Here is a 27,943-nt window from a genome sequence, read left to right on the forward strand (position 1 = left end):
ATGTAATTAAATGTTTCTGTGCCTTTATCCAGCATTTTTCCTAGCTGCCCTACTGAATGATTCACTCATAGTTACACACACCAGTACAATATTTATTTTTTTACTGATTTGACTGTCATACTTGGCAAACAAACAGGATTTGACTGTCATACAAACACACATCGACACTGTCGGGCGAATCTCTCAAGCCAGATGACACTTCCACAATCTCTGAATGCTACAAATTGAGTCTGCAACTGTGCCTTGCTAAAATTGTGACAGGAGGCCATACCTGGTAGAGTGCATAAATGAGCACTGCATACGTATGTCATTTCTGTATTATAAAATAAGTCATCTATTTTTTTTTTATAATGGATTTTTGATTCTCATGAACTGTATGTCGTAATATCAAGATTAAAGCAAAAAAGGCTTGGAATATTCCATTATGGAGAAAAGGAACTTTTCCACAATATTAATACCATATTTTATACTACATCATATGACCGTGTCATGCAACTATAGCCAATCTATAAGCTCACAATTCAATGCATCATGACACGTAGATTGACTATTTTCACTAAAGTGAAAAGAAGTGGTCTGCCTAGTGCCTACGGTGGACCTCAGTCCCCTCTGTTCTCTGACTTAGTGCCACATCCAGTGTCTCATGTGGATAAAATCACACTGGACCATGTAGACACTTATAGACAAGCAGAGACTTTTCAAAGCCTTAAAATGATCAAAGCTTAAAAAGTGATGCTTTTCCAAAATGCTAAAATGATGGTATGAGACTGGACAGAATGAAATGGTGCCATCTTATGAGCATTATTGACGACAAACGTTTAGATTGAAAGCGGGTGAAGTGGTCCTTCAATGTGTTGCAGAGAGCTGTACCAGAAGGTGGCAGCATAATCAATGACAGAACTTATCCAAAGATCCTGATATACACATGTATCACTTAGATATACATTTATTAGTGTAGTATTCTATTATTTCCCACCATTGTTCTTGTTTATCATATTTTCTTACATTGTTTTTTGCATCTATTGTTAACTATGTCCCCAACATTATGACTGCCGCTGATGTGCTCTAAAGATGAACAAATCACTTTCATTTCGGCTGGCCTTTAAAACAGTAACAAAGTACATTTACTCAAGTACTGTACTTAATTTTTTACTTTACTGGAGTATTTCCAATCTTCAATACGTTTACTCCTACTCCACTACATGTCAGAGGCAAATATTATTTTAAAAATATATATTTTTGTAATACTTATTTTTTTTCATATGGACACGACACCACATGTGTGAGTGGCCATGTGACTACAAAGACAACACAAAATACAACATTGGGACAAATCAGGAAAAAGCAAAACAAAAACTAGAACAAATAAGGCACCAAATTAACAAAAATTAAAAATATTCTAACCACTTCAGCCCTATTTTAAACCTGGGCTATTTGAAAATATCACAATGTGTAGATCTGCTATTTTGAAAGATAGTACTTTTACTTTTGGTACTTTAAGTATATTTTGATGCCAATACTTTTGTACTTTTACCCAAGTAACATTTTGAACGCAGGCCTTTTACCTGTAACAGAGTATTTTCATATTGTGGTATTGCTACTTTTACTTAAGTAAAACATCTGAGTACTTCTTGCACCACTATTATATTCATTTCAGGTTCAGCTGGCTTCTTTTCCTCTGTAAAGGGGGTGTGTCTCCCACCCACGTGTTTTGTGTGACGTAAACACACCCCGGAAAAGGAACAGTGGGAAGCAGAGAGTGTTGCCATGTCGGCTTGTTATAAGCGACATTGGGCTTCTTTTTCTGTAAAGCTGCTTGTCCAAATTGGTTGGGTTGCGTTTTTTTGGGCTTGTTGTTGTTTCTAAAGTGTAGTTGATTATTTGGGCTTGCTTCTAAAGTGTAGTTGATTATTTGGGCTTGTTTCTAAAGTTTGGTTGCTTATTTAGACTAGTTCTCAAATATTTTCATGAAAATGTTTTGTGCCAGGCTAGGGAGCATTTGTGTTGTTAGAATGTTGCATCTACAAGCTCCCAGTGCGACGCGTTGTGAGCTTGTAGATCGGCTATTTTCAAATAGCCGATGCATATTGGTTTAAAGTGCTCATGTAGTCGCTTCTTTTGGGCTTGTTTTCCTAGACCTGGGGTGGTTGCTTATTTCTCTCACAAAATATGGCAACGCTTGGAAGCAGGACAATGATTGGTTTACTTTCCATCTCCAGAGACATCTGTTGCTGACAGACATTTATGCGACGATTTATGACGATCAAAGATCGTATTAAGACATAAACAAAGTGATCAGTTTGTGTTTTAAAAGCTTTCAGTCGCTGCTATGATGAGTGGCAGCGTTTCGATGAGAGATCCAGGAAGAATGGAGATGAAGAGTCCACTGGAGGAGATCTTCTGGAAGAATCACATCATCTCACAGCTGAGACACAGAGATAAACATCAACACAACAAGTTCCAAGACCTCATCCGCTTCTGTACGTTTATTATTGTATTATTCATAAGGTTAATTATTCATGATGTGTGATTAATTATTCATGATGTGTGAGCTGTTTGCATTGGTGCACAAAGAGCCCAAACCCCAGCACTGGAGTCAAAGTAGATACAAAGTATCTAGATAAGTAAAAGTTGCTTGATTATTGCTCAATTATTATTAATTAATTATGTGTGAGCTGTTTGCAATGGTGCACAAAGAAAGAGCACAACAACCCACCCAGCAGCACTTGAGTCAAAGTATAGACAAAAAAGTACTAACATGTTTTACTTAATAAAAGTATCAATACTGCACTGCAACAATGTAGAAATTCTATTGTTACAAGGTAAAGTCCGGAATTAAACATTTTACTTGAGTAAAAGTACAAAAGTATTGGTATCAAAATGTACTTAAAGTACCAAAAGTAGAAAGTACTCATTATGCAGAATGTCCCATTTAACAACTTTTTAAATGTAGAAAAATCTTTTGAAAACAGCCAAAGTTTAAATACGGCTGAAGTGGTTAATGTATGTTTTGTAATAATAATCCAAATCTTCAAAGTAACTAGTAACTAAAGTTCAATTAAAAAGTACAATATTTGATTCTGAGATGTAGCCGAGTAGAAGTAAAAGTATTAAAAAATGGAAATAGTATTTAAGTAAATGTACTTAGTTACTTTCGACCACTGATATTAATTAGCAATCATGTGTGAGCTGTTTGCTTTGGTGCACAAAGAACCCCACCCAAGCACTTGAGTATAAGTATAGATACAAAGTAGGGATACAAAGTATGGATGCAAAGTATAGATGCAAAGTATGCCAAGTATAGATACAAAGTATAGATACAAAGTATACAGATGCTTGCTCTGTCAAATTATCATTGGTGGAAAAAGTGGTTTTCAAATGTTTTACTAATAAGTAAAAGTATCAATCAGTAGCCAATCAAAAAAGTGTCCATTTTGGTCACTCACTGCAAAAGTGCTCACAGCGAAAAACAGCAGAAAGAACCCCACTCTAGGAATGTCAAAAAGAGGTCAGAGTCTTTGAAACATCTATTTATTCCAGGTTAAGCTACGGTTGTCCTGGCCAAGTGACCATTACATGTACATAGTTACTTTACACCACTGCAAATTAGTACTTGAGTTTAAAGGTAGGGTAAGTGATTTTCTTTGGTTAAAATAAGTGTTAAATAGCTCTATATTCTGATAGTACTCATTGCTATAGAGTGTTTGTTCAGTAAAAGGAGTCTCCTTGTCTCTGCAGCTCTTTATAAAATAGAAAATGCATTTTCGTTTCAGTTTCAGTTTCATTTCCAATTTTATCCAATCAGGATAGAGAACTCAATCAGGATATAGATTAAAGAAGTGAAATTGGAAGTGATGACACTAAGAAATGAGCTGGCAAAATTGGAACTGGAACACTATAAAAATGAAGCTGAAGATCGGCTATTTTCAAATAGCTGAAGTATATAGGGCTGAAGTGGTTACTGTATGTTTTGTAATAATAATCACAATTATAACTAGTAACTGAAGTTTTCAATTAATTGTAGTCGAGTAAAAGTACAATATTTTCCTCTGAGATGTAGTGAAGAATAAATATGGAAATATTCCAGTAAAGTAGAAATACCTCAAATTCAGTACAGTACTTGAGTAAATGTAGTGAGTTACTTTGTGTGTGTGACAGTGTGAGGTGTTTGTATAGCGTTGATTAAGATTTACCTCAAGTACTGGTGGTAGCAGACAGTAGTGTTTAATTTCAAGGACCCCCAGTTTGATTTGCATTAATGTCATCATCATTTATTTAACTCAAGAACATTTAACTCAAGACCATGTTCACATGGTATGGAGCACAGATTCATAAATAGACAGTATACAATACATAACAATATTTGTACAAACGTAGCAAAAGGCATGGCATGCCATGCATTATTTGAACGGAGGAAGAAGGTTTTTCAGAAAAGGACCCAATTTACAAATAACTTTTGGCTTATCAGTTTGCAGTAATACAATTAATTTCAATATAAATGGGTGAGTTATATAGTACTTTGGCAGGTATTTCTGTCTTAAATTCATAATTCTAATATTCTTGCATGACCCTGTAATGTTGGTACAGACCTTGTACCATTTGATATGATTTTAAGCTCTACACTGTAAAACTGTCAGTGTTAATTTAACTCAAAGTTTACAAATGGAACCAAAAGGACCTGTAAGGGTCCATTTGGTTAAAGCCCCCCCCCCCCCCGGTGGAACCCCCACAAGGACCCCTGGAGGTCTCTTGACCCTACTTTGAGACCCACTGGTGTAAGTTTAAGTTACATATACCGTCCGTTGTTGACGGGATCTCGCAACACCACATGACGAGATTTGTAAAATACTGCTACGTTTATGTGGCTAAATGTATTCTGATACTGAAAGGTACAACTGGCTAATGTTAATATTTTTCACAGCATCCAGAAATAATTCACACATAAAGTATAGTGTCTTTTTCTGAAGAATGACTGTATTGTTCTTCTAACACGTGAACATTTCACACATTTCTGAACTGTTGCGGTCAGCTGTCTTTTAATTTCCTGTCCTACTTTTTCTTCACAGGTTCATAATAATGTAACACTTGAGTGTTTAGGGGGCAAACAGTTTCTGAGTCAGGAACAAGTATGAAAATAGAACTTTAGCTTACTTGTTACTTGTAGAAATATATATATATATATATATATATATATATATATATATATATATATATATATATATATATATATATATATATATATATATATATATATATATATATATTTAAACAAAACATTAACCACATGAATAGTATAGGTCCCTATTCTGTGGGCAAACATACGTCGAAATATTTTGTATTTTGTATTTTCTGCAAAGACATTTGCTGTAGAGAGAAAAAAGAATGAGGCCTAGTATAGACCCCCGTGGTACCCTGGCCGATAAAGTATATACTGGAGGGTTTAACCCATTAAGACCTGAGGACGATTAAAAAACAGTTTTCTGAAAAACCTATGTTGCTATATAGGCTATCGTTGCTGGCAGAAACCTTCTATTTCCATATTTTGACTTTTTGTGTTTTTTGTAAATTAATGCCCTACTTGATCATACACTACAGAATCACACAGAAGCATTGAAAATAGCAGATCCACAAGCTTCGCGTTTCGAGCTTGTAGATCTGCTACTTTTGAATTTTAATCCTGAAAAGTAACCCGACAGAGACGATCTAGAGCTAAAATCTAAAATGACACAGATGCTTTCCCGGTTTTAATGGGTTTAAGTGGTTACTGACGACCAACCACTACTGACACATGACTCTGAGGAAGATGTAGTAACATCGACATGTCAGTCACTTCTTATCCTATACACAGCACCTTTCATTAATGTAAAGAGGCTTAAAGTTGTCCTATACTCGTGTTTTTTCATTAATGTAAAGAGGCTTAAAGTTGTCCTATTCACAGCACCTTTCATTAATGTAAAGAAGCTTAGTTGTCCTATACTCGGCACCTTTCATTAATGTAAAGAGGCTTAAAGTTGTCCTATACTCGGCACCTTTCATTAATGTAAAGAGGCTTAAAGTTGTCCTATACTCGTCTTTTTTCATGAATGTAAAGAGGCTTAAAGTTGTCCTATACTCGGCTTATTTCATTAATGTAAAGAGGCTTAAAGTTGTCCTATACTCTGCTTATTTCATTAATGTAAAGAGGCTTAAAGTTGTCCTATACTCTGCTTTTTTCATTAATGTAAAGAGGCTTAAAGTTGTCCTATACTCGGCTTATTTCATTAATGTAAAGAGGCTTAAAGTTGTCAGAGCTGCTCCAGTGTCTTCTTCCCACAGATTGGACATGAAACATAACAAAAGTGAATTAATTAAATTGCTGGCTTTCAGTTACTTGTTAGTACTACTGAGCCTCGGCTCTGCATCTCAAGTAGTAACATTAACTGAGTTAATAGTAATACTGTCGTTTTGCACTGAGATAGTACTGTAGTGTTGCACTGGTCTTGTTAATAGTTAGTTCTGTATCGTGGTACTATTGTTTCTAACGGTGCATCTACTGTTTTTGTCTGTGTTCTCTCCAGACACCAGACTATTGGAGAAAACAAACTTCACCAAAGGATTTCTATGCACAACAAAGTAAGTGTGTGTCTGTCTGTCTGTCTGTCTGTCTGTCTGTCTGTCTGTCTGTCTGTCTGTCTGTCTGTCTGTCTGTCTGTCTGTCTGTCTGTCTGTGTCCATGGCTAATCTTGCAAAATACTACACCAATCAGCACCACGTTTCTTGTGTATACCACAAAGTTGGCCAATCGGCAGAAATAGTACATTTACAAACTCACACAACGTGTGTGTGTGTGTGTTTCAGGTTGGCTGCCAGTGACTCCTTGTCATCCCTGGCTTCCTTGTCATCCCTGGTTTCCCAGAATGCCAAGCTGAACAAAACCACAGGAGAAGTACTATTACAATTGACAATTTAGGCATTTAGCAGATGCCTGCCTCTCACCCAGAGTCACTAATTACTACAGGGTTGGGATCCGGAACTGGAGGAATCGGAGGAACCGGATCCAACATTGAAGAACCGGAACCGGTTCCATCCCATTTGGAACCGTTTCCAGAACCGGTTTTATCACACTGTCAGAGCTGGTATGTGGACTTCACGTCTGCTATGCAATTACAATACCAGGGGTTCTCAAACGTATTAATTTCAAGGACCATCGTAACTCAGTGAGTGTACAAATGGAACCAAATGGACCCGTGAGGGTCCATTTGGTTCCATTTGTACACTTTTTAAGTGTACACTTTTAAGTGTACACTTTTTAAGGGTCCATTTGGAACCCCCTCAAGTAACCCAGAGGGTCCCTGTACCTCACTTTCAGAACCAGTGAGGATTATATGGGAATGGTTAAAGAGAACCGTTAAGGAATCGGACCGCTAAGAGGGAATGGTTAAGGAACCGGAATCGTTAAAATCCTAAAGGATCCCAACCCTATAATTACTACTAATACCACAACCACTATTACTACTAGTTATTACCTCCACCAAGCCAGAACGGAAATGGCAGATGTATGTTTTCGCAACTTGGTGCATGTGTGTGTGTGTGACTGTGAGTTTGTGGCCAAGTCGCAAACTAGTACACTGATCAGCGTTGCCTTTCTTGCGCACGCTAGAAAGCCAAGGAAGTCAATCCCGAAATATTTTTCACATCGCCGTCTGACAATTATGCATTTCTGTGTGAATCTCACAGCCAAGCGTAGCTCCAGTCATACCCAGTCATTTCAACCACACAATACTATATATGCCAGTGGTTCTCAACCCGTGGGTCGGGGTCCCCACATGATTTTGGGGGGTCCCCAGATGATTTGCTTTATTGTGCAACATTGTTTTCTCACTATCTGCACTTTTCTAAAGTGACCCTTTTAATACCTCTATCATTTTTTTGCAATAAGACCATTACTGCGTCAAAAGTAATTGTCAAACATTGGCCAAAGTGTCAAATATTACCTAAGAAAGAGGCAAAAAAAATCTCTACAGTAGGTACTAGTATGTAGATCGGCTATTTTAACAATATGTATCTGTGGAACCGAGTCAAACTAAATGTAATGCCTCAAGTCCTACAATTCCAAGTGCTTGTCAGGGTGGAGGGTCCCCAGTTCAATTATGATTATTTTGGGGGGTCGTGGCCTGAAAAGGTTGAGAACCATTGCTATATGCAAGTGCATGTGCCCAACAACATACATGCCATTGGGTTGACAATGCGTCAACCACCCATCATCCCTGCCAATCTCATGTCACATTCTGCCTCTGACACAGCCTGGGTAGGTCACCTGGCCTGGTGGAGATATGCACTCTGCTAAGTGCCCCTTTCTCATATTTCACACTTTAAAATGGGCATTGCATTCACCCATACATTCACCACCAACGGCAGAGCCATGCAAAGCACCAATCTGCTTATTGGGAGCTGTTAGGGGTTCAGTGTCTCGCTAAAGGACACTTCGACACTAACTCGGGGAGAGCAGGGGATCGAACCGGGAACATTCTGATTCCCAAGTGGCTTGAGCCAAATGTAATCTACTACCATTCCTGCTAGCATTACTACTACTACTACTACCATCATACTAATATTACCACTACTACCATTCCTACTAGTAAATATCCATAGTTATAGTGATATAAAGGTAATAATAAGATGTCATATTTTCAGCTGGTCATGCAGGTTGTGGAGTTTCAGCAGCAGAGAAAAGTCAGAGACAAAATTCTGGAGGAACAAGAAGTCAGGTAACGTGTGTGCGTGTGTGCGTGTGTGTGCGTGCGTGTGTGCGTGTGTGTGCGTGTGTTGTGTGTGTGTGTGTGTGTGTGTGTGTGTGTGTGTGTGTGCGTGTCTCAGACCTGTCTAACTGGAATGTGTGAATACCTGAAGTCTTGAACTCTTGAACTTAAACTTAGAAATACAGATAACTTAGAGAGTGTGGCAGAGTTCCTAACCAGACATTAACCACAGCGTCCCTATTCTGGGGCGAACTTTCAGTGAAAATAGCCGATCTACAAGCTTGTTTTGTTGGGAGCTTTACCACATTCTGTCTGTCTTTAAGTGGTGTCTGTCTGTGTGTCTGTCTGCAGTCTGTCTGTCTACCAGAGGTGTGTGTCCTCCTTGGAGAGTGAGCGTGGCTCGCTACAGGTCCAGGTGTGTGAGGTCCGGGAGGACAACCAGGCTCTGAAGATGACCTACGACCTCCTGCTGGAGAGACACCGTGAGCTGGACCAGGCCTACCGGCGGCAGCAGGACGTCGGCCACCACGTCCTGGAGGAGCTGATCGCCAGCAAACAGCTGGCAGCTGCACGCCTCAACCGATACAACCAGTACAAACAGCACTATAACCAGTACAATACGACCAGTACAAACAGCACTATAACCAGTACACTCAGCACTATGACCAGTACAATACGACCAGTACAAACAGCACTATAACCAGTACAAACAGCACTATTACCAGTACAATACCACCAGTACAACCAGTACAAACGGCACTATAACCAGTACAATACCACCAGTACAACTACCAGTACAACTAACACAATACAACCACAACAAACACAAATGTAACCTGTACAATAAAGTACAGTAAGTAGGTCGTAGAGGCTTGTTGTCGGTATCAGCCAGAGCGTGGGAGTCTATCCCCATTTCACAATGCGCTAGACCTGTACAGAACTACAGATTTTACATTTGGAGATAATAATAATACATTATTATGACATTGCTATTATTATTGTTATTATTATTGTGGTAACAGTAACACAATACTAATACAAGTTAATATGTCTTGTCTGTCAGAATGCGAGAGGTGAGACTGCAGAGAGACCTGGAGAAAGCTGCCAGCAGCCACATCAACCTGGAACTGTAAGAATGTACAACACATCGTCCACTACACATGGATTGTTATTTTGTGTTGCACCTGTTGCGAAATAGCGATGTTGTAGAAAAGCGACAGTATTTCCCCTGTAACTTCCTTGTGATCTGCTCTCTGAGGAGCGCACTTTTCTTGGCACTCTTATTTACTTCATCTCTTTACCCTGTGCATGTGTAATCTAGTTCTCCCTTCTTCCTCTGCTGTTGTAGTTCTGGAAGCTGTAGTTCTGTGAGCGCTCCCAGTTCTCCATCCTCAGAGAAACCTCGTCTACTCAGGTACAACCCGATACCTGCCCGTGTGTTTGATGATGTGACCATGGTAGTTATTTTTGTTTAAATTAATAACAATAATCACTACCTGCTAGTCGATCATTTCAAATGTTTTTCCTTCCCAGGTCGTCGTCAGCGCCGTCATCACGTCTCCTGACCTCTCTCAAGGAGCTGTTTGAGTGAGTTCTGACTCATTGATCTGACCCTTATCTAGGCCAGTGGTTCTCAACCTTTTCAGGCCGCGACCCTCCAAAATAATCATATTTGAACTGGGGACCCCCCACCCTGACAAGCACTGTGACCTGTAGGAGTTGAGGCATTACATTTAGTTTGACAATGTTTGCCTCTTTCTTATATTATTTGACTATTTGGCCAATGTTTGACCAGTTTTTATAGTATAGTTTGTTGATTACTTTTGATGCAGTAATGTCTTGCAGTAGACTTTATTTATTTTTTAGATATTAACAAGGTCTTAAAAGTCCTTAAATTGTCACTTTACTGTCATCTGGGGCCCCCCCAAAATCATGTGGGGTCCCGACCCACAGGTTGAGAACCACTGATCTAGGCCTGTCACAATTATTACATAGTCGCCTGATGCCAATGTACCAAAAACACCATTAAATCATTCATCGCAATTATTTGTATGACAATTAATCGTCAAGTAAAATGTTATGATCATGATGGCCCTAGTCTTCATCCATTCTAGAAGTGAGTTATTCATTTTCATTTATCTGCACTTATCCGCACTATAATGACTTGTGACTGACACTGTCTGTGTGTGTGTGTGTGTGTGTGTGTATGTGTGTAGAAGGAAGAGGAAGGTGTATTCTGTGTCTTCCGAGGAAGATGTTTGCTGTCCAATAGGATTCTGTCTAGCAGCCAGGGTTCCTACTAGAGCTCTACACATACTGGTACACGCACGCACGCACGCACGCACGCACGCACGCACCGCACCGCACGCACCGCACCGCACGCACGCACGCACACCCCCTCATACTTCTCTGTCTGTCTATCTGTCCAGGATGCTCATGAGCAAGGCATTAATGCTGTGAGGTTCAGCTCCGTTTCCAACCTGTTGGCGACGGGAGGAACAGATTGCCTCATTAAACTCTGGGACGTCCTTGCAGGTACGCATAGAAAACGTTACAGTGTCATAAAACTGTATGGATATTATAGGTTTCCGTGTACACAAAAAAATAAAATGGCGTGCATTCAAAGATAATCAGTACGGGTCCCGGACCCCCTGTTGAAGTCCCCTGGTTTAAAGCATGTGCATGCATATCTGTACGCAACTCTCCTCTTATAAATCACAATCAGCTTAAAGATGTGAGCCTTGGGTGTCCTGTTAACCTCTGCTAATGACAAGACATGACAAGGTATCTAATAGAAGGCTGCGCAATCTGATATGGAGACAGAAATTATATTACAACATTATTTCGTGTGTGTGTGTGTGTGTGTGTGTGTGTGTGTGTGTGTGTGTGTGTGTGTGTGTGTGTGTGTGTGTGTGTGTGTGTGTGTGTGTGTGTGTGTGTGTGTGTGTGTGTGTGTGTGTGTGTGTGTGTGTGTGTGTGTGTGTGTGTGTGTGTGTGTGTGTGTGTGTGTGTGTGTGTGTGTGTGTGTGTGTGTGTGTGTGTGTGTGTGTGTGTTTGTTTTCAGGCTCACTGAAGCACAGAGCAACACTAGATGGCAGCACTGAGGGAATCACCAGTATAGAATTTAACCATATGGTAGTATACACAGATTACACACACACACGCTATAATAAGTACTTTAACTGCCAGATACAAACTTTGATAACTCACATTTGTGTGTGTGTGTGTTATCCAGGGCACTAAGGTTATCGCTGGGTCCTATGATAAGTCGGCTCTTCTGTGGTGCCTCGATGACTCTGTTCCCAAGGTAATTACTGTCAGTTCCTCCCAGTGCATGCTGGGATATCTGACACATAAACACATAATCAGTCACGTTATCTCCATATTTTAACTTTTTGGTAAATGAATGCCCTACTTGATACTACAGAGTCACAAAAAAGGATCAACAGTTGCAGATTTACAAGCTCGACATGTGTTTTGAGCTTGTGAATCTGCTACCTTTACTATTTTTGAATTTGAGTCCTGAAAAGTAACAGTTTTGGACACGACAGAGACGATATGATGTTCTCTGCCAGAAGAGCAGATTCTAATATTTCATGTCATTCACCATGTCAGTATTATTGTATTCTCCTGGAAGTCAAGTGATACAACACAGCAACGGGCACCAAACTGTGTTTTAAAGCAGTGGTTCCCAAACATAAGGGAATTTAAGGGAAAATCAAGTTTACTCTAATGAAAGCTAGAACCAAAAACATAGAAGGTTAGAGACCAAAACATTGCATTAAAAAAACTATGCACTTTATTTAGAAAGTTGGAGACAAAATGTTAGAGACAAAAGCATTGCATTAAAAAAAGCACTTTATTTAGGAAGTTGGAGACAAAAACATTACATAAAAAAAGCACTTTATTTAGGGAGAAGGAAGAATAAATTACATTACCAACCAAACGGTTTCACTCACATTACCCAAAGTAATGTGTTCGCCTGTCTGAATAGTAAACATATTGTGTGTGTGTGTGTGTGTGTGTGTGTGCGTCTGCGTGTGTGTGTAGTTGTGTCTGACAGGTCACAGTCGGAAGGTGACATCTGTCAGGTTCAGGCCAGGTGTTCATCAGGTTGTAACGGCCAGCGCAGACGGAACACTCAAGACCTGGGATCTGCACAGAGCAGCCTGTAAGAACTGACTGACTGGTTTACTGATTGACTGACTGACTGACTGGTTTACTAACTGACTGACTGACTGACTGGTTTACTGACTGATTGGTTGATTGATTGACTGACTGACTGGTTTACTTACTTACTTACTTACTGACTGTTTTACTGACTGACTGGTTTACTGACTGGTTTACTGACTGACTGACTGGTTTACTGACTGACTGACTGGTTTACTGACTGACTGACTGACTGACTGGTTTACTGACTGACTGACTGACTGGTTTACTGACTGACTGGTTTACTTACTGACTGATTGGTTGACTGACTGACTGACTGATTGACTGACTGACTGACTGACTGGTTTACTTACTGCCTGCCTGACTGACTGACTGGTTTACTTACTGACTGATTGGTTGACTGACTGATGCTGCATTCACACTGCCAGATACAAAGCTACAGTCTACCATTCATTTTCAATGAAAACCAACAGCATGCAGATACAAAGCTACAGTCTACCATTCATTTTCAATGGAAACCAGCAACATGCAGATACAAAGCTACAGTCTACCATTCATTTTCAATGAAAACCAGCAACATGCAGATACAAAGCTACAGTCTACCATTCATTTTCAATGGAAACTAGAAAAAGTGCTCCTCGGAGCACAGGTCTCCGCCAGGTCAGGTGTGGGCCAGCAATGTTTGATGTCAGGATGGAATATGAAAAATAGGACGGATCTGTCTTGATCACTTGACCATAGAGATAATGTGTACCTATTTGCATGATATTTGGAAATAAATTGTAGGAGTAATGTAAAGAAATTATGTTTTGCAAAAATCGGCCTCCTGGGGGTGCTATAATAGGGCAATGTTAAAAGGGTGGCATTTGTTAGTAGGGTTCACCACAATCGGACGCTGCATTCATGATTTGCGGCATTTTGTTCAAAACGGGCCACTCCTGCAAACTTTAGATAAAGCGACGCCCGATGTTTGTTGCTACAAAATCTACAGAGCTACAATCCAAGTTGAGCTGGCTTCAACTGCAGCCACAAAGCTACAAAGTTACAAAAGCTACAGAATTGTTGCATAACCATTTACACTCACATTCGCTCTCTACAAAATTCCCGCTTGTAATGGGGGGTAAAACTGATTATTTCCATCCGCTAGTTCTATTTAAACCCAGGCTTTATTTTTCTTTACATTGTCCTTGCTCGTCGGACGCACGCTTGAAGGCGTCGACTAGCTTGTTGATCAACACTTCCACAGCGACTCGGTGACAGATACACTTTGTAGTGTTGTCATACTGTAGTGACGTTGTGTGTTCATGTTGTTGTTCAGGTGTACACACAGTGGAGGTGTTGTCGTACTGTAGTGACGTTGTGTGCTCAGTCAACAGTCTGATCAGTGGACACTATGACAGCAAGATCAGGATGTGGGACAGCAGGTACACACACACACACACACACACACACACACACACACACACATACACACATACACACACACACACACACACAAATATACACATATAGAGTACACTCAAATGTACATTCAACCTTTTATTTAAAAATCTCTGAGAGATCATTTAGGGAGACCCTCATTTACAATGATGGCGTGATTACACATAGAAATAACATAAGAACAACAAAGAAAGACAATATGTTCACAACAATCAGTTAAAACAGTTGCATGTTGACAACAATCACTTAAAACGGTTGCATGTTGACAGCAATCAGTTAAAACTGTTGCATGTTGACAACAATCAGTTAAAACGGTTGCATGTGGACAGCAATCAGTTAAAACAGTTGCATGTTGACAGCAATCAGTTAAAACTGTTGCATGTTGACAACAATCAGTTAAAACGCTTGCATGTTGACAACAATCAGTTAAAACGGTTGCATGTTGACAGCAATCAGTTAAAACAGTTGCATGTTGACAGCAATCAGTTAAAACAAAACAGTTGCATGTTGACCACAATCATTTAAAACGGTTGCATGTTGACAGCAATCAGTTAAAACAGTTGCATGTTGACAGTAATCAGTTAAAACAGTTGCATGTTGACAGCAATCAGTTAAAACAGCTGCATGTTGACACACTTGACAGCAATCAGTTAAAACAGTTGCATACAGGTAATGGATAGATGCTAGGGTATCTGCAAATATACACACGTGTGCATATTCACCCCCCACACACACACCCTTCAGCCTTCATCATGACAACTCCCCATCTTCTCCTGTTACCTAGCAACAAGTCATACACCCTGTGGAGAGAAAGACTGATGGGGAGAGAGACAGTAGACAGTAGAAAAACAGACAGATGACCGTTGCTAGTTTCATTCCAAAAGAGAAAGATTAAGGAATGCAACAATAGAGACTGTCTACCGTAAAACAACTGTGTGTGTGTGTGTGTGTGGTGTGTGTGTGTGTGTGTGTGTGTGTGTGTGTGTGTGTGTGTGTGTGTGTAGGGTGTGTAGTTGTACTCAGGAGGTGTGTGTTCAGGGGAAGGTGACATCACTGGACATCTGTCCCTATCAGAGGCAGCTGCTTTCCTGTTGCCGTGACGACAGTCTCCAGCTGCTGGACCTCAGGACCAATGGGAGGCTGAGTTTCAGGTACATGTCTGTCTGTCCTAGACAGACAGACAGACATGTTTGTCTTACAGACAAACACTGTCTGTCTGTCTGTCTGTCTGTCTGTCTGTCTGTCTGTCTTGCCTGTCTAATAGAGACAATTGTAGTTTCCTCCTAAAACTAAAAACATGTACATGGAATTCCTGAATGGAAAGTAATAAGATTTGTTCTTATGCTCTTTCTAAACTTTAAATTCATCTCACACTTTTCTTAGGCTGAAACAATTTCATAAAAGTAAACTTTTAGATATGTAATTGAGCGTACAAGTAGAGGATCATCTCTAACAATTAGAAGTTTCTTTTTTGTTATATAATTAAAAAGTGAACATTTTGTATATTCTAGCTTCATTGCACATAAAGTGAAATCTTGATGATTACAGTACATGTATAGTAGGCGTATATGACGTTTTTCACAATATTCTAATTGTTGGAGATGATCCTGTGTATGATGTACGGATCTAAAGCTGTCAGAATCATATCACAATATGCTAACACGCACACGCACACGCACACACACACACACACACACACACACACACACACACACACACACACACACAGATTTTAACATATTATTGCATTTCATTATTGTCGGCCTGAAACCTCTTTATCTCCATATTCTCTCCATATTCTAACTTTTTGTGTTTTTTCGTAAATTAATGCCCAATTTGATCATAGTACAGCATCACACAAAAGCATCAAAAGTAGCAGATCTACAAGCTCGAAATGTGCCGCGAAGCGACAAGTTTTGAGCTTCTAGATCTGCTACTTTTGATATTTTTTAATTGTGTCCTGAAAAGTTTTCAGGTGTCAGTAACAGGTTTCCATCCGAGAGAGACGATAAGCATTTTATAACTTATGAACGTGGCCTTGAAAATCATTTTAACGTACAGACTATTATATACACAAACATGTAATACACAGTAACTACATGTAATAACCAATTATTATACTATAGTAATTATAAATAAAAGAACACTCAAAATATAGTTTTTCAAATGAGCATTACTGGTAGAAACTATTTTTTTTACTGGATGTTACTCTGTATTAACAGATGTTTACACTGCTTTCATTTAATCAGTAATTTACAGTGATCTAATGGGTATTTTACTAACTTCTGTCCCAACTTTTTCTTTGTCTCTCTTTCTGTCTTTCTGTCTATCAGAGCTGATGGATTTAAATGTGGAAGTGACAGCACTAAAGCTATTTTCAGGTCAGTTTGTGTTTTAAGTTAAATTGAAGACATTATTACTATTGTTTATTAATTAATCAATTAACATGTTTGTTGATAAGCTGTTTGAGTCGTTCACTTCAGTTTTCCACTAACCCATTAAAACCGGGAAAGCATCTGTGTCATTTTAGATTTTAGCACTGGCCATTCAAAAATAGCAGATGTACAAGCTCACAGCGCGTCACTTTGTGCCGCGCTGTGAGCTTGTACATCTGCTATTTTTGAACAGTTTGAGAACTACTGATTTAGAAGGCATTTTTTTAATCGGCTTCAGCTCTTACTGGGCTAATGGAGACCGTGTAGGAGAGACAGACAGTAGGACATATGAGGGAGAGAGAGAGAGACGGTGTAAGAAAACTGGTCTTGCGTAGACAGATTTTCAGAGATCTCTGCCTACTGATAAGTGTGGTGACGTTCTAATTCTGTGTGGGTTAGAGGTGTGGGTGGTAACAATCGAAGATTCACACTGAAGAAGGCTTCACGCCCGGAACGATGTGTTGCCTTGTGTTGCCATGTCTGCTTATTATAAGGGACTTTGGGCTTGTTTTCCTGTAAAGTCGTTATATTGGTAGTTAAGGGTTGCGTTTTTTTGGGCTTGTTTCTAAAGTGTAGGTGCTTATTTGGGATTGTGTCCTAAATGTTGTTTAAACCAGTGGTTCTCAAACAATTTCATGTCAAGGACCCCCCAAATTAATATGTATTTGTCCACCGACGCCCCCTTCTTTTGTGCCAGGGACCCCCATACCAGATTTCTGTCGTTAAAATGTTTTTAGCAGATCTACAAGCTCGCAACGCGTCGATGCGACAAATTGTGAGCTTGTAGATCGGCTATTATTAAATAGCCAATGTATATGTTTAAAGCGCTCATGTGGCCTAGTCGCTGCTTTTAGGCTTGTTTTCATAGACCTTGTTACTTATTTATGAACCAACTAATAAACTTTTTATGACATTGAATACCTTAACATTTGAAGATCTAGTTCACCTAAAAACTGTGCTAATAGCATACAAAGCACACAACAAGCAACTCCCATTCTGCATTCAGCTAAAGAGAGCAGGTATTGGTTGAGGGGAACAAATATGCCGAAAGTAACTAAGGAACAAATATTTAAAAAAAACAATGTGTATCTACAAAAGTGATACAAATATGGAGTAGTTGTGAAAATGATTTTAAAATAGCTGCAAATGTAAGAAAATGTATAGAATTAATATGGTAATGAAATATAATAATACAATATAGTATAATCATTATATACGTTACTATAACAAATATAGTAATATGTAATTATTAATTATATAATTATTGCAATTGTAGAAATATTGTCTTTGTTTCAATGATTGATTATTCTGCAATTGTTTTTCTATTTTATATAGCTTATTTAAAACAAGAAGGGTAGGCACTATAAGAAAGCTTCAGCCTACACCTTTTCGGTCTAGCAGTCTTGTGCTGCTTTGTTTTGAATTGTTTTTGATTTTAATGTACGAAATGCCATATGTGTTAATGTGTATATGGCTTATGACCGAGATAAACTTTAACTTCAACTTATTTCAAACCGCGTAGGAGAGACACAGTAGGAAAGACAGTGCAGGACAGTTGGTAGTTTGATTCCAGGATAGAGGGACACAGGAGGAGAGAGATAATTACCAGCTGTGTGACTTATATTTGTGCTGTTTCCATGACAACTGAAGCACCAGCATGCCTTGTGTCTGAGCGACAGAGAACAGAATGAGTGTGCTGTGTTCCATATTGAGTCAATTAGTGATTCATTAACCATAAGTAAGTAATTCATAAATAGTCTTTGATAATAAATAATGTTTTAATTGTAGGCTGAATAGTTAACTAGTTCAATAATGGTGACTAGTGAACTGGCCTCTAATGAGTCCACCATAGAAGCCAGTTCACCAGTGAACACCGTTGAACTAGTTAAAGGGATATTTCACTTAAAAAAAAACTTTGGGTCATTTTATCGTCTACTCAGGCTTTTGTGAACCCCCCAGACCGTTTTTAAGTTGCTTGATTCAGTATTTAGATATTTGATATTCCTTTTATCAGACACGCCCCCTTCCTAGTGAAAGATCCCTTTAACTGGTTTGTACTAGGACCCTGCCAGTAGTGATTCTGGCGCTAGCACAGGCCAAGTGTGTTGCTTACAAGCAGAGATACCGCTTTCCCTTTCCACTGCGATGACTTCCAATGTCTCCCCTTCGTTGTCTGTGTTTTATGGATCTCCATGTCCATGTTAATTAAAGTATTCCACAAGTGTATTTCTGCAGTGCTATAATCCCAAACAATCCAATAACATAATTTACTTTGCTTCTGAATCACCCAAATACTAAATGGTCCACAGGAGAAATCTCACAGAGCCAGGTGATTTCCCTTGTGGACTATTTAGTAATATATACAATGCTGCCTCTGTAACAGAGGCAGCATTGTACTTGGTTTTATATTGTAGTGTCAATAGAACCTGTGCTGCTGGCTCTGTAAAGTGAAATGGAAATAATAAGCACTCAACTCAACACACACACAAAAACATACAACTCTTGTTATTATACTTTAATTCAGTAAACACATGTAAATTATTCCAGTATGAATTGAAGTGTTGAGTTAAAAATCAGTTGATCCCTTTGATTGTATTTATTTGGTCAGTGAACAAACCTCACACCATCCAAGATTTTGGAGAATATTTTTACTGTTCTCTTAGCCTGCCTGTTGACAGCCGGTTGACATTGCACTTGAACGACTCGTTGTCCACTCTGACTGAATATCAACTACAGAGAGACACTCGCACTGTGTGGTTCAAATGGAAGTACGTTGATATTCTTGGCACACTGTTCAGTGCACTTAACAGTAGACACTAAACGGTGTGCAAATGCAGTGCATTGAACAGTAGACTGTATACGAGCATTCACCCACTTAGGGAAAGACTTTAGACAGGAAGAGTTCCACTGAAACATGGGGCATGTAGTTCCACTGAAACATGGGACATGTAGTTCCACTGAAACATGGGACATGTAGTTCCACTGAAACATGGGGCATGTAGTTCCACTGAAACATGGGACATGTTTGTACCTAAGACAAACAATAGAAAAGCAAGACACGCCATCTCCGCTTTACTTCCCGTATATGTGTGCATAGGTGGTCGCCTCTCTGGGACAGTGGTTCTCAATCTTTTTCATGTCAAGGACCCCCAAAATTATATGTATTTGGACATGGACTCCCATATCAAAATATTTTGTTCGAGGCACCCCCAGAAGCAAAGATTTTAGATACAAATGTTGGATATCCAAAGATTCGCTAAAAAGTTCACAATTAACTCTTTAACTGCCAGAGTTATACACAATCTACCCCCTTCCCTGCCAGAGACAATACATTGCAAAAATAGGTAAAATGTGAATTTTGTCTCCGTTTATTTTTTAACATTGAAGTGAATGGAGCAGAAAATCTATGCATCGCGTTATCTCCTGCTTCCTTTGTGATAAACAAAAAATTAAAATGACCCTTTTTTTTTTTTTTTTTTTTTTCAAAAATCTCGTTTTTCTCGTCGACGGCGGGATGAGCCATGCAGAGAAAAATGAGAAATCTCGTCAATGGCAGGTAAAGAGTTAAAAAAGAAAAAAGCAGATCTGCAATCTCATAGCGCAGCACTCTGTGCTGCGCTATGAGCTTGTATATCTGCTATTTTTGAAAAATGTGGTTAAAATGATTGTGACGCTATATTAACTCATTTAGCTGGGGACCCCCTGGTACCCCGCAAAGGGCCCCTGGGGGTCCCCGGACCCCACTTTGAGAACCAATGCTCTAGGAGACCAGAAGTAGGTCACAAGTCTATTGATTGCAATGGGAGAAGTGAACGTGCACACAGCTTCTGACCGATTCTTTAGCCCCATGGTCACTGAACTAAATATTGGACCCATTCTTCACAAGCCAGTGAAGCCACACAATATTCAGAGCATGCTGATTCTAAAATGCCATTTTCAGAGAGACAAACCAGGAGAAAATCAACTTTGTTATCGACCTTTCTCTTTCCCAGCAAATTACTCTTGCGATATCTAGCAACAGTAGAGCGTTCGCGAGATCTGAGTCAGATGGCGCCCACTTAGGAGACCTTTTTGTGTACCATTTTGCCACCTAGTGTCGAAGTGTGGGATGGCATATCTTCCTAAATTAAGCATCTTTGATGTAAATTAGTTCCACTGAATCATGGAAACCTATAGATCATGCGGTTTGGTGAAAATGAAATGTAATGTATTAGCCACTTAAACCCCATATGGTTGAGCGGAGTCCCTCAGGGCTCTATGCTAGTGTCTTTTCTGTTTTCCGTTATTGTGGGGAAAGCTTTTGCTGAAAATATAGCCGATCGACAAGTTTACAACACGCTTACAAGCTGCGACGTGTTGTAAGCTTGTCGATCGGCTATTTTCAGCAAAAGCTTTCCCCACAATACGGATGCTTGGGTTTAAGTGGTGAGCAATATTAGAATATTAAAATGATGTATGATATAATAATAATAATAATAATAATATTACTATTATCCAGTCCTGATGGGAGCTATGTTGCGGCTGGTTCTGCTGATGGAGCTGTTTATATTTGGAACATCACCAGCGGCAGCCTGGAGGCCCGCCTTCCAGACAAACACAGGTAATGATTCATCTGTCAATCATCCAGTCAGCCAATCAATGCACTGTTTGATAAATGAGACAAGCCCACATATTTAACACATAGATTTATGATCTCTGTGAACAATCTCAGAAACACAGTAACAAAGCTTAGAAAACTACATTAATTTGTGTAATTAGTAATAAATAATATATACATATTGTGTTATACAACACAGTATATAAATACAATGGGCCTGATTCACTAAGCTGTTTGTAAATAGTGCCTAAATAAAATGACTAAAGGTGTGTACATTTCCGATAAGCACAATCTCGCGTGCGATTCACGCGAGATTGTCTGTCTGTCTGTCTGTCTGGGTCTCTCTCTCTCTCTAAGAGTTCTCCACGGGCCTGAAAATTAAGGCCTGGCCCTAACTGGGCCCTACTGGGCCGGTCCGAACAATTACCATACTTTTAGGCCCAAAAACCCCACAACCCCGTAAATAAATTTCTGATCAAGAACAATCCAGCTTTCTCCGCTCATAAGCTTGCCATGGCTTCAAGCTCTGCAATTTGTCTCTGCATATAGTTTCCACCGCAAAAGGCTTTTGAAGCTATGTAATTTTCTTTTAGTACTTTGAATAGTTTACCTGGCAGGTGTCTCGCCTCCACTGCTCGCAAAGTGCTTCCACAAATTGTATGGCCTTAATTGAGCAATTTGACCTGCTGTGGTACACGTCACAGGCAAAAGACTGACAAAAGACACTGACAAAGTAGAATAAGCCATTCAATAATGACATATATAATGGGCAGGAAATCATAAGGTCTTGACAAAAAACACAATAATTATCTCTCTCGTTAGCCCCAATGGTGAGTAAATCAAGCAGGCGTGTCATGTCAGCTTTCAATCACTCAACTCAATGAAAGCCAATGGAAGCTGATTTGGGCTAAAAGAAATCAGCCCGTTTTGACATATTTAATGTTTTTCTTGTAACTATTTGATGCTGTTGCTGCTCTAGGTTCCACCAGCTTGTACAATAATCTATTCGAAAACATTTAATAACATTTAATAACATTTTAATAATTAAAAAAAATAAAAAAATATATATTTTTAAAAGAATTATAAAGAATATATATATATAATAATAATTTCTAATTTGTATTCAATAACATAGGGGGGGCTTAGCCCCACTAGCCCATTGATACCAGCCACTGCGCGTACGCACTGGCCTACAAGTGGGCGTGCCTTCAGATCAGGAAGCAGGCCGCGCTTTACCCAATCAAATGTAGTGGGCGGGATTTACGTGTCTGCCGATCCTTCCCCACTAGAAACAAACCGAAACTCATTTAACAATAGCGTCCTCGGAGCAGACAAAACCACGGAAAGATATTCACATTTTAACTTGCTCTTTCATAGAAACAAGTGGGCTTATAACCAAAACGATCCATGTTCTCTGGGAGAAGTGGTGTTAGTGTTCCGTGTAGAAATATTGTTAGTGGGAATGAAAACATAGTCGCACCACCGGAAGTGAAAGGCTGAAGGCAGACCAAAACCCCGGTTTCCTTGCGTACGTGTGCTACATCGACTTCCTCCCAGAGCCAAGTGAGATAGTAAAAAACAGTAGAGGGCGCTGTTTTTCCTTTTCATTTGGCGATGGGTTCCCAGATTGAGATCATCCAAGCCCCATTTAACACCATAAAAGGCAACCGGGAACTCTTAACGTGAGACCATAAACACCATCACGCTTCAAAATGGACAGATCTGTGTGTTCTCTCCTCCGCGTCATCAGTGCCCATACCCTAGGTGGGGTTGGTGAAAGGGCCTCTCTGTGTGGAGTTTGCACGTTCTCCCCGTGTCGCCTAGGGTAGGTACCCTCACAAAAACATGCAGTAATCCTGGTCTCTACACTGCCTCCCTCTGGTCACCCGGGGCGCCTGATGGAGGGGAAAGGAACTGGTTGGAATGGACCCTTAGCTAAGCCCCACCAACTCCACTCTGTGACTCATGGTGCGAAGTTAGTCACACCCAGGCCTGGCAAGCTCTGCTTCTCACCCATTGACTTGCATGTTAAATGACGGCTTTTCCCCTTATAAATAATCGATCATTTCAGGAGCAAGAGCTTCAAAGTTTGCACTTTCTCCATTTACGGCCCGTACATCTACATAAATCCGATCGGTGGCTATTTTCTCCGCATTTTAACTGCGCAACCCTATCGGTTGGGCGGTGTATTGCACTCTGATACATTATAACTCTATGAGAAAATGGCCACCGATCGGATTAAAATGCTTTTTATTGAACAATACAGAATATACGGGTACTTTTGAGAGTCCCGTGCATAATTGTAACATCCGTGGCCATGGGGTAAACACTTTATATTTGAAATCTGAACGTTTATATAGATGTACGGCTTGTAAATGGAGAAAGTGCAAACAACTGATTGAAGTTGATCCATGACTGTAACAGGAGTTTTCATGTACCACACGATAAGACTACAGTAGCAGTTAATAAATAGACAAACAAATTAATTAATATACTTTAACGTGCAGAATCCGAAACAGGCAGCGCTGTGATTCTGAATTTTGTTACGATTACGGTGATTAGTATTATTGACACCACCTGGGCGAGTGAGTGGTGTAACTTTCCCGACGTTAAGCTGTGTATAATGTTCAACAACACAGCCCTGCAGCTTTGCGGTTTAAGTGCAGATTTCAGCTTGGGAAAATCACCCTCCAACGGGTTTGCTGGTTCATAGTCAACATTGCGTTATCGTGGTATTCCTATTCTTGCTATTATGTTGCAAATGATTGTGTGTGTGCGGGCGAGATAACATTGACAGCTATGACGGGTGACGAAAGCTTGCCAGACCTATGCCAGCTTAACAACGGTTGCTAAACTAGCATTGGACAATCGCTTTTTGGGTGGGGTTTTGCGAAGGGTCCATTATGTGTTCCTTCCACGCGCTACGTCTAACCAGGGAACCTCCCCCCTGTCAGGTGATAAGAAGCGGCTTGCTAGCTCTCATGCATTGAAGGAGGCTTGAGCTTGGCTCTAGGCTCTGCCTAGGCTGGCAGAGGGAGTGTAGCGCCCAGGATTACTTAAACAATTGGCACTGGGTGAAAAATGGGTTACAAAATCGTGGGATAAAAAACTAATCTACAAGCTTACAACGCAGCGGGACTCACCGCATGACAACTTGTAGATCAGCGCAAGCGAACGTTAGTAAAGGAATAGCCAACTCTCACGTGTAATGAGAATAAGAAGTTGGTTTACAAGGTTTAAAATCATGACCAAAGGCTAATACAAGCCCTTTCTACTGAACAATTTCTCACTCACCTTTGCAGAGGTAAAAATATTATGCTGGAATCCGCCAATATACGATAATTGTTTATCAGAGCTTTATTGATTACTGAGGGGAATCTGTCCTTTGGACGAACCCTCCACTGTCCGACTATCGGAATTGGAAATGGAGTAATAGACACAGCTAGATTTCACCCATACTGTCATCAAGATAAGACTGCGTTCATGTGATGGTCAATATTATACATAAAAATAGATAAATAAATATGTATGTATAATAAATTAATAACGCGACATTGGAGTTGGCATGAAAGTCCAATAGGCGAAACTGTGACCACACTTGCAAAAACAGCAAACATGCCTAATAATTCAGCTCTAAATGCGGTTGAATTTGCATCATGTCTATAATATGCATACAAAGAATGTTTGACATATTTTTTCTTTCTTTTTTATATGTGTTGACAAATGTTGGGCACATACATATTTTGTTTGGCACTATTGTAATTGATTTTGCATGAAGAATAAGGCATTCTAATGACATACAGTACGCAAGCTTTGGTCTGCCTCCGAGCAGACGTGAGAACGAGCGGACCAACGTCAAAATTCATGGACAAAAAAAGATTGATGAATCACACTCGTAACGTGGGAAGCTGCGTAAATTCCTTTTACATTCGAAATATGTGTGTAAGCAGCTAGGTGAATCGGGCCCAATGTGTGATATTGTACTGTAATGTATCCGTATTGGTATTATAAAGCTATGGGAGTGTGTTTTACCAGTGACCTATGAAGTGGTTCATACCAGACACTTGCTGGCAATAAATCAATGAATAAATTAGTAGTCTAATTTAAAAGTTGATACTACATTGAAGTGGATTGTTTTATGTCATTAATGATTAAATTTTAACCTTATTTCATTTATAGTACAGCTGTAAAAAAGCAATTTTGTAACAGAAAATGATTGTGTAGTTAAGCGAGGACCCAGGCCTCCTGGCTTGGAAAATAGTTTATTATAAAGCAATCTGTCTATCAAATGTATGCAGTTTTAACATAATTCAGCTGTGTTTGGCGTTTCCGTATGTTTTTGTCCAATGTGTGGTGTATATGTATTTGTATATATGTATATATGTATGTGTCTATATACGTATATTCAATGAAATTAAAAACACTGCTACATTCCCGGGCAGCTGGCGTAGTGGTCCGGGCACCTAGGCTCAATGTAGCCTGACAGCGTGTCACGGGTTCGAGTCCCAATCCCGACAGCCTTTGCTGCATGTCACTCCCCATCTTTCTCCCTCCATTTCCTGTCAAACTACTGTCCTATCAATAAAGGCATAAACCCCCCCCCCCCCCCCCCCCCAAAAAAAAGGAAGAATTATGCCAAAACCACTGCCACATTATACAGCATTGGCACTAGTATTGGCAGCAATGTTGTTCCCTGACCTTGCACCACATGTTGTATTGTCACTGGCTGTCACATGTTTGACTGGAAAATGTTTCATTACAAGCCACAATGTTGCCTGGAGCGATAAAGTAACACATAGTGACAACAAAGCCACAAGCCGCCGCTTTCATTCTTGTCACCTGAAAAGCTTCTTTAGTGTTCAGTGGGAACGCAGAAGCTTAGAGCGGGGATGGATTTAGAAGAAGAAAAAAAACATGGACAGCTGGTGCACAATCTGCACATACTGTATTAGTTCATGGTGTTGTCTCAATAAAAGCTTCATACAGCAAATGAATATTTCCAGGCCTGGTGACTACCAACAATATCACATCATGCATGCTATTACAAATAGATATTTGGTAAGACACAGAGTTTTACTGGTGTTTCACTTGAATGAAATTAAATGAATGGCCAGTTAGTTAAATAGTTAGCATAGACACATCACAGCAATGATTTGATTAAATGAATATGTGATGCAGTGTTAAGTAATGATATCGCATAGAGGAACAAATGAATTATTGCACTTTTTTTCTTTCTGAATTGAATGACAATTTTGCCAAAGCATCAAGTTAAAAGCCCAATAAATAATAAGTTCTCTCTCTGTCACCCTGCCTCTCTCTCTCTCTCTCTCTCTCTCTCTCTCTCTCTCTCTCTCTCTCTCTCTCTCTCTCTCTCTCAGCTCGTCGATTAGTTCTCTCTCTTGGTCGCCGTCAGGAGAATTTGTCGTCAGCGTAGACAAGAGCAGGCGGGCAGTTCTCTGGAGTGACATCTGACCTGGCCAATCTCAACGGAGCACCGCCTGTCACTTTGAAAACCCTGTTGTACACTACATACTGCCTTATTTATACACAGACAACGACAGATAGCAACACTTAACAACATCATTCAATCACGTTAATAGATTAACATGACTCAATAAGAAACTGCCTCGGCACAAACAAAATGATGCAGGCTATGGTCCTGCCGGGATTCCCTGACAGTGAGGGTAGGAAGATAGTAGGTCAATTGATTTTCGCTACTTTTGCGACACTCTTGTACGACGAAGTAGGGCATTCATTTACAAAAACAAAGAAAATATGGAGACACGAGGGTTCTGCCCCAAAACAATGATATGCACCTTCTGAGCCATGAATCTTGAATCTGACTCCTATCATGTCTCGCATACATCCCCTCTCTGCTGTCTCACTGCACTCTCCTTTATAAATACATCCTTTGTTTGTAAAATACATATATTTATAATTATTGCCCACCCTGAATTGCTTTCTGGTGTAAATGAAGCTCCTAACAAGCAGTTCCACCTTGCCTCTAAACGTATTAGTAATGCTATGAAGTGCACTTTTAAAGGTGGATGTTTGAAGATGATTTTAAGCATCAGATGATAACTGAGCTAACAGAAGTGCTTAACACACAATAAATGTTCATTGCATTTTAATTGTCTGTTTTTTTTTGCCGTGTGTGTATGCACGCATGCGTATATGTGTACCGTATATACTGTGTGTGTGTGTGTGTGTGTGTGTGTGTGTGTGTGTGTGTTGCCTGACAGCTGTGTTTTGGGTCTCATGTGTTTGTCCATGGAGCCTTTGGGTGTTTCCCCCATAAACCTTCACTGGAGGACAAACTGTCAATAAATCAATCAATCATTTATTTATGTCACTAAAGGTGCAGGTATACATTACAGAAAATAAGTTGATACAGCACTTAATACGGTACAATAAATATCAATAGTAAAAAAAAAAAAATGAGGAAAAAAAATCTAAACTCTGGCTTTGCCATCCTTAGAGCCGTGGTTCTAAAAAACATTTTAATTTCAAGGACCCCCAGTTTGGTATGCATATTGGGCCACAGACCCCATAGCTCTGAGATT

The 27,943-nt window shown here is 39.7% G+C and overlaps 1 protein-coding gene across 5 annotated transcripts; it reads left to right on the forward strand.

The window, feature by feature from the left end:
• The first annotated feature begins 2,233 nt into the window (after positions 1–2,233).
• atg16l2 (ATG16 autophagy related 16-like 2) lies at positions 2,234–27,511 on the forward strand. 5 transcript variants are annotated; one of them, XM_080429419.1, is made up of 18 exons: positions 2,234–2,480; positions 6,558–6,612; positions 6,838–6,925; positions 8,674–8,747; positions 9,090–9,350; positions 9,802–9,867; positions 10,087–10,152; positions 10,272–10,325; positions 10,955–11,057; positions 11,168–11,273; positions 11,803–11,873; positions 11,974–12,045; positions 12,789–12,909; positions 14,227–14,332; positions 15,353–15,499; positions 16,682–16,729; positions 21,282–21,383; positions 26,759–27,511. In XM_080429419.1, exons 1-18 carry the CDS (start codon positions 2,330–2,332, stop codon positions 26,850–26,852), a joined length of 1,785 nt encoding a protein of 594 aa, XP_080285545.1. In that variant the 5' UTR covers positions 2,234–2,329; the 3' UTR covers positions 26,853–27,511. The 5 variants fall into 5 exon arrangements, with proteins under 5 accessions (XP_080285545.1, XP_080285546.1, XP_080285547.1 ...); XM_080429420.1 differs by having other exon boundaries at positions 10,958–11,057; XM_080429421.1 differs by having other exon boundaries at positions 9,090–9,329.
• Positions 27,512–27,943: the final 432 nt, after the last annotated feature.

The sequence above is a fragment of the Gymnoscopelus braueri genome (genome assembly GCF_963280865.1).
Source record: "Gymnoscopelus braueri genome assembly, chromosome: 5".
NCBI lineage: Eukaryota > Metazoa > Chordata > Actinopteri > Myctophiformes > Myctophidae > Gymnoscopelus > Gymnoscopelus braueri.

Bases quoted from the DNA above. Each gene is read 5' to 3' on its own strand.
- atg16l2 (XM_080429419.1), top strand. From the start codon at position 2,330: ATGATGAGTGGCAGCGTTTCGATGAGAGATCCAGGAAGAATGGAGATG. The intron at 11,058-11,167 runs GTACACGCACGC...CTATCTGTCCAG, and splicing joins CTAGAGCTCTACACATACTG to GATGCTCATGAGCAAGGCAT. The intron at 16,730-21,281 runs GTCAGTTTGTGT...ACTATTATCCAG, and splicing joins AGCACTAAAGCTATTTTCAG to TCCTGATGGGAGCTATGTTG.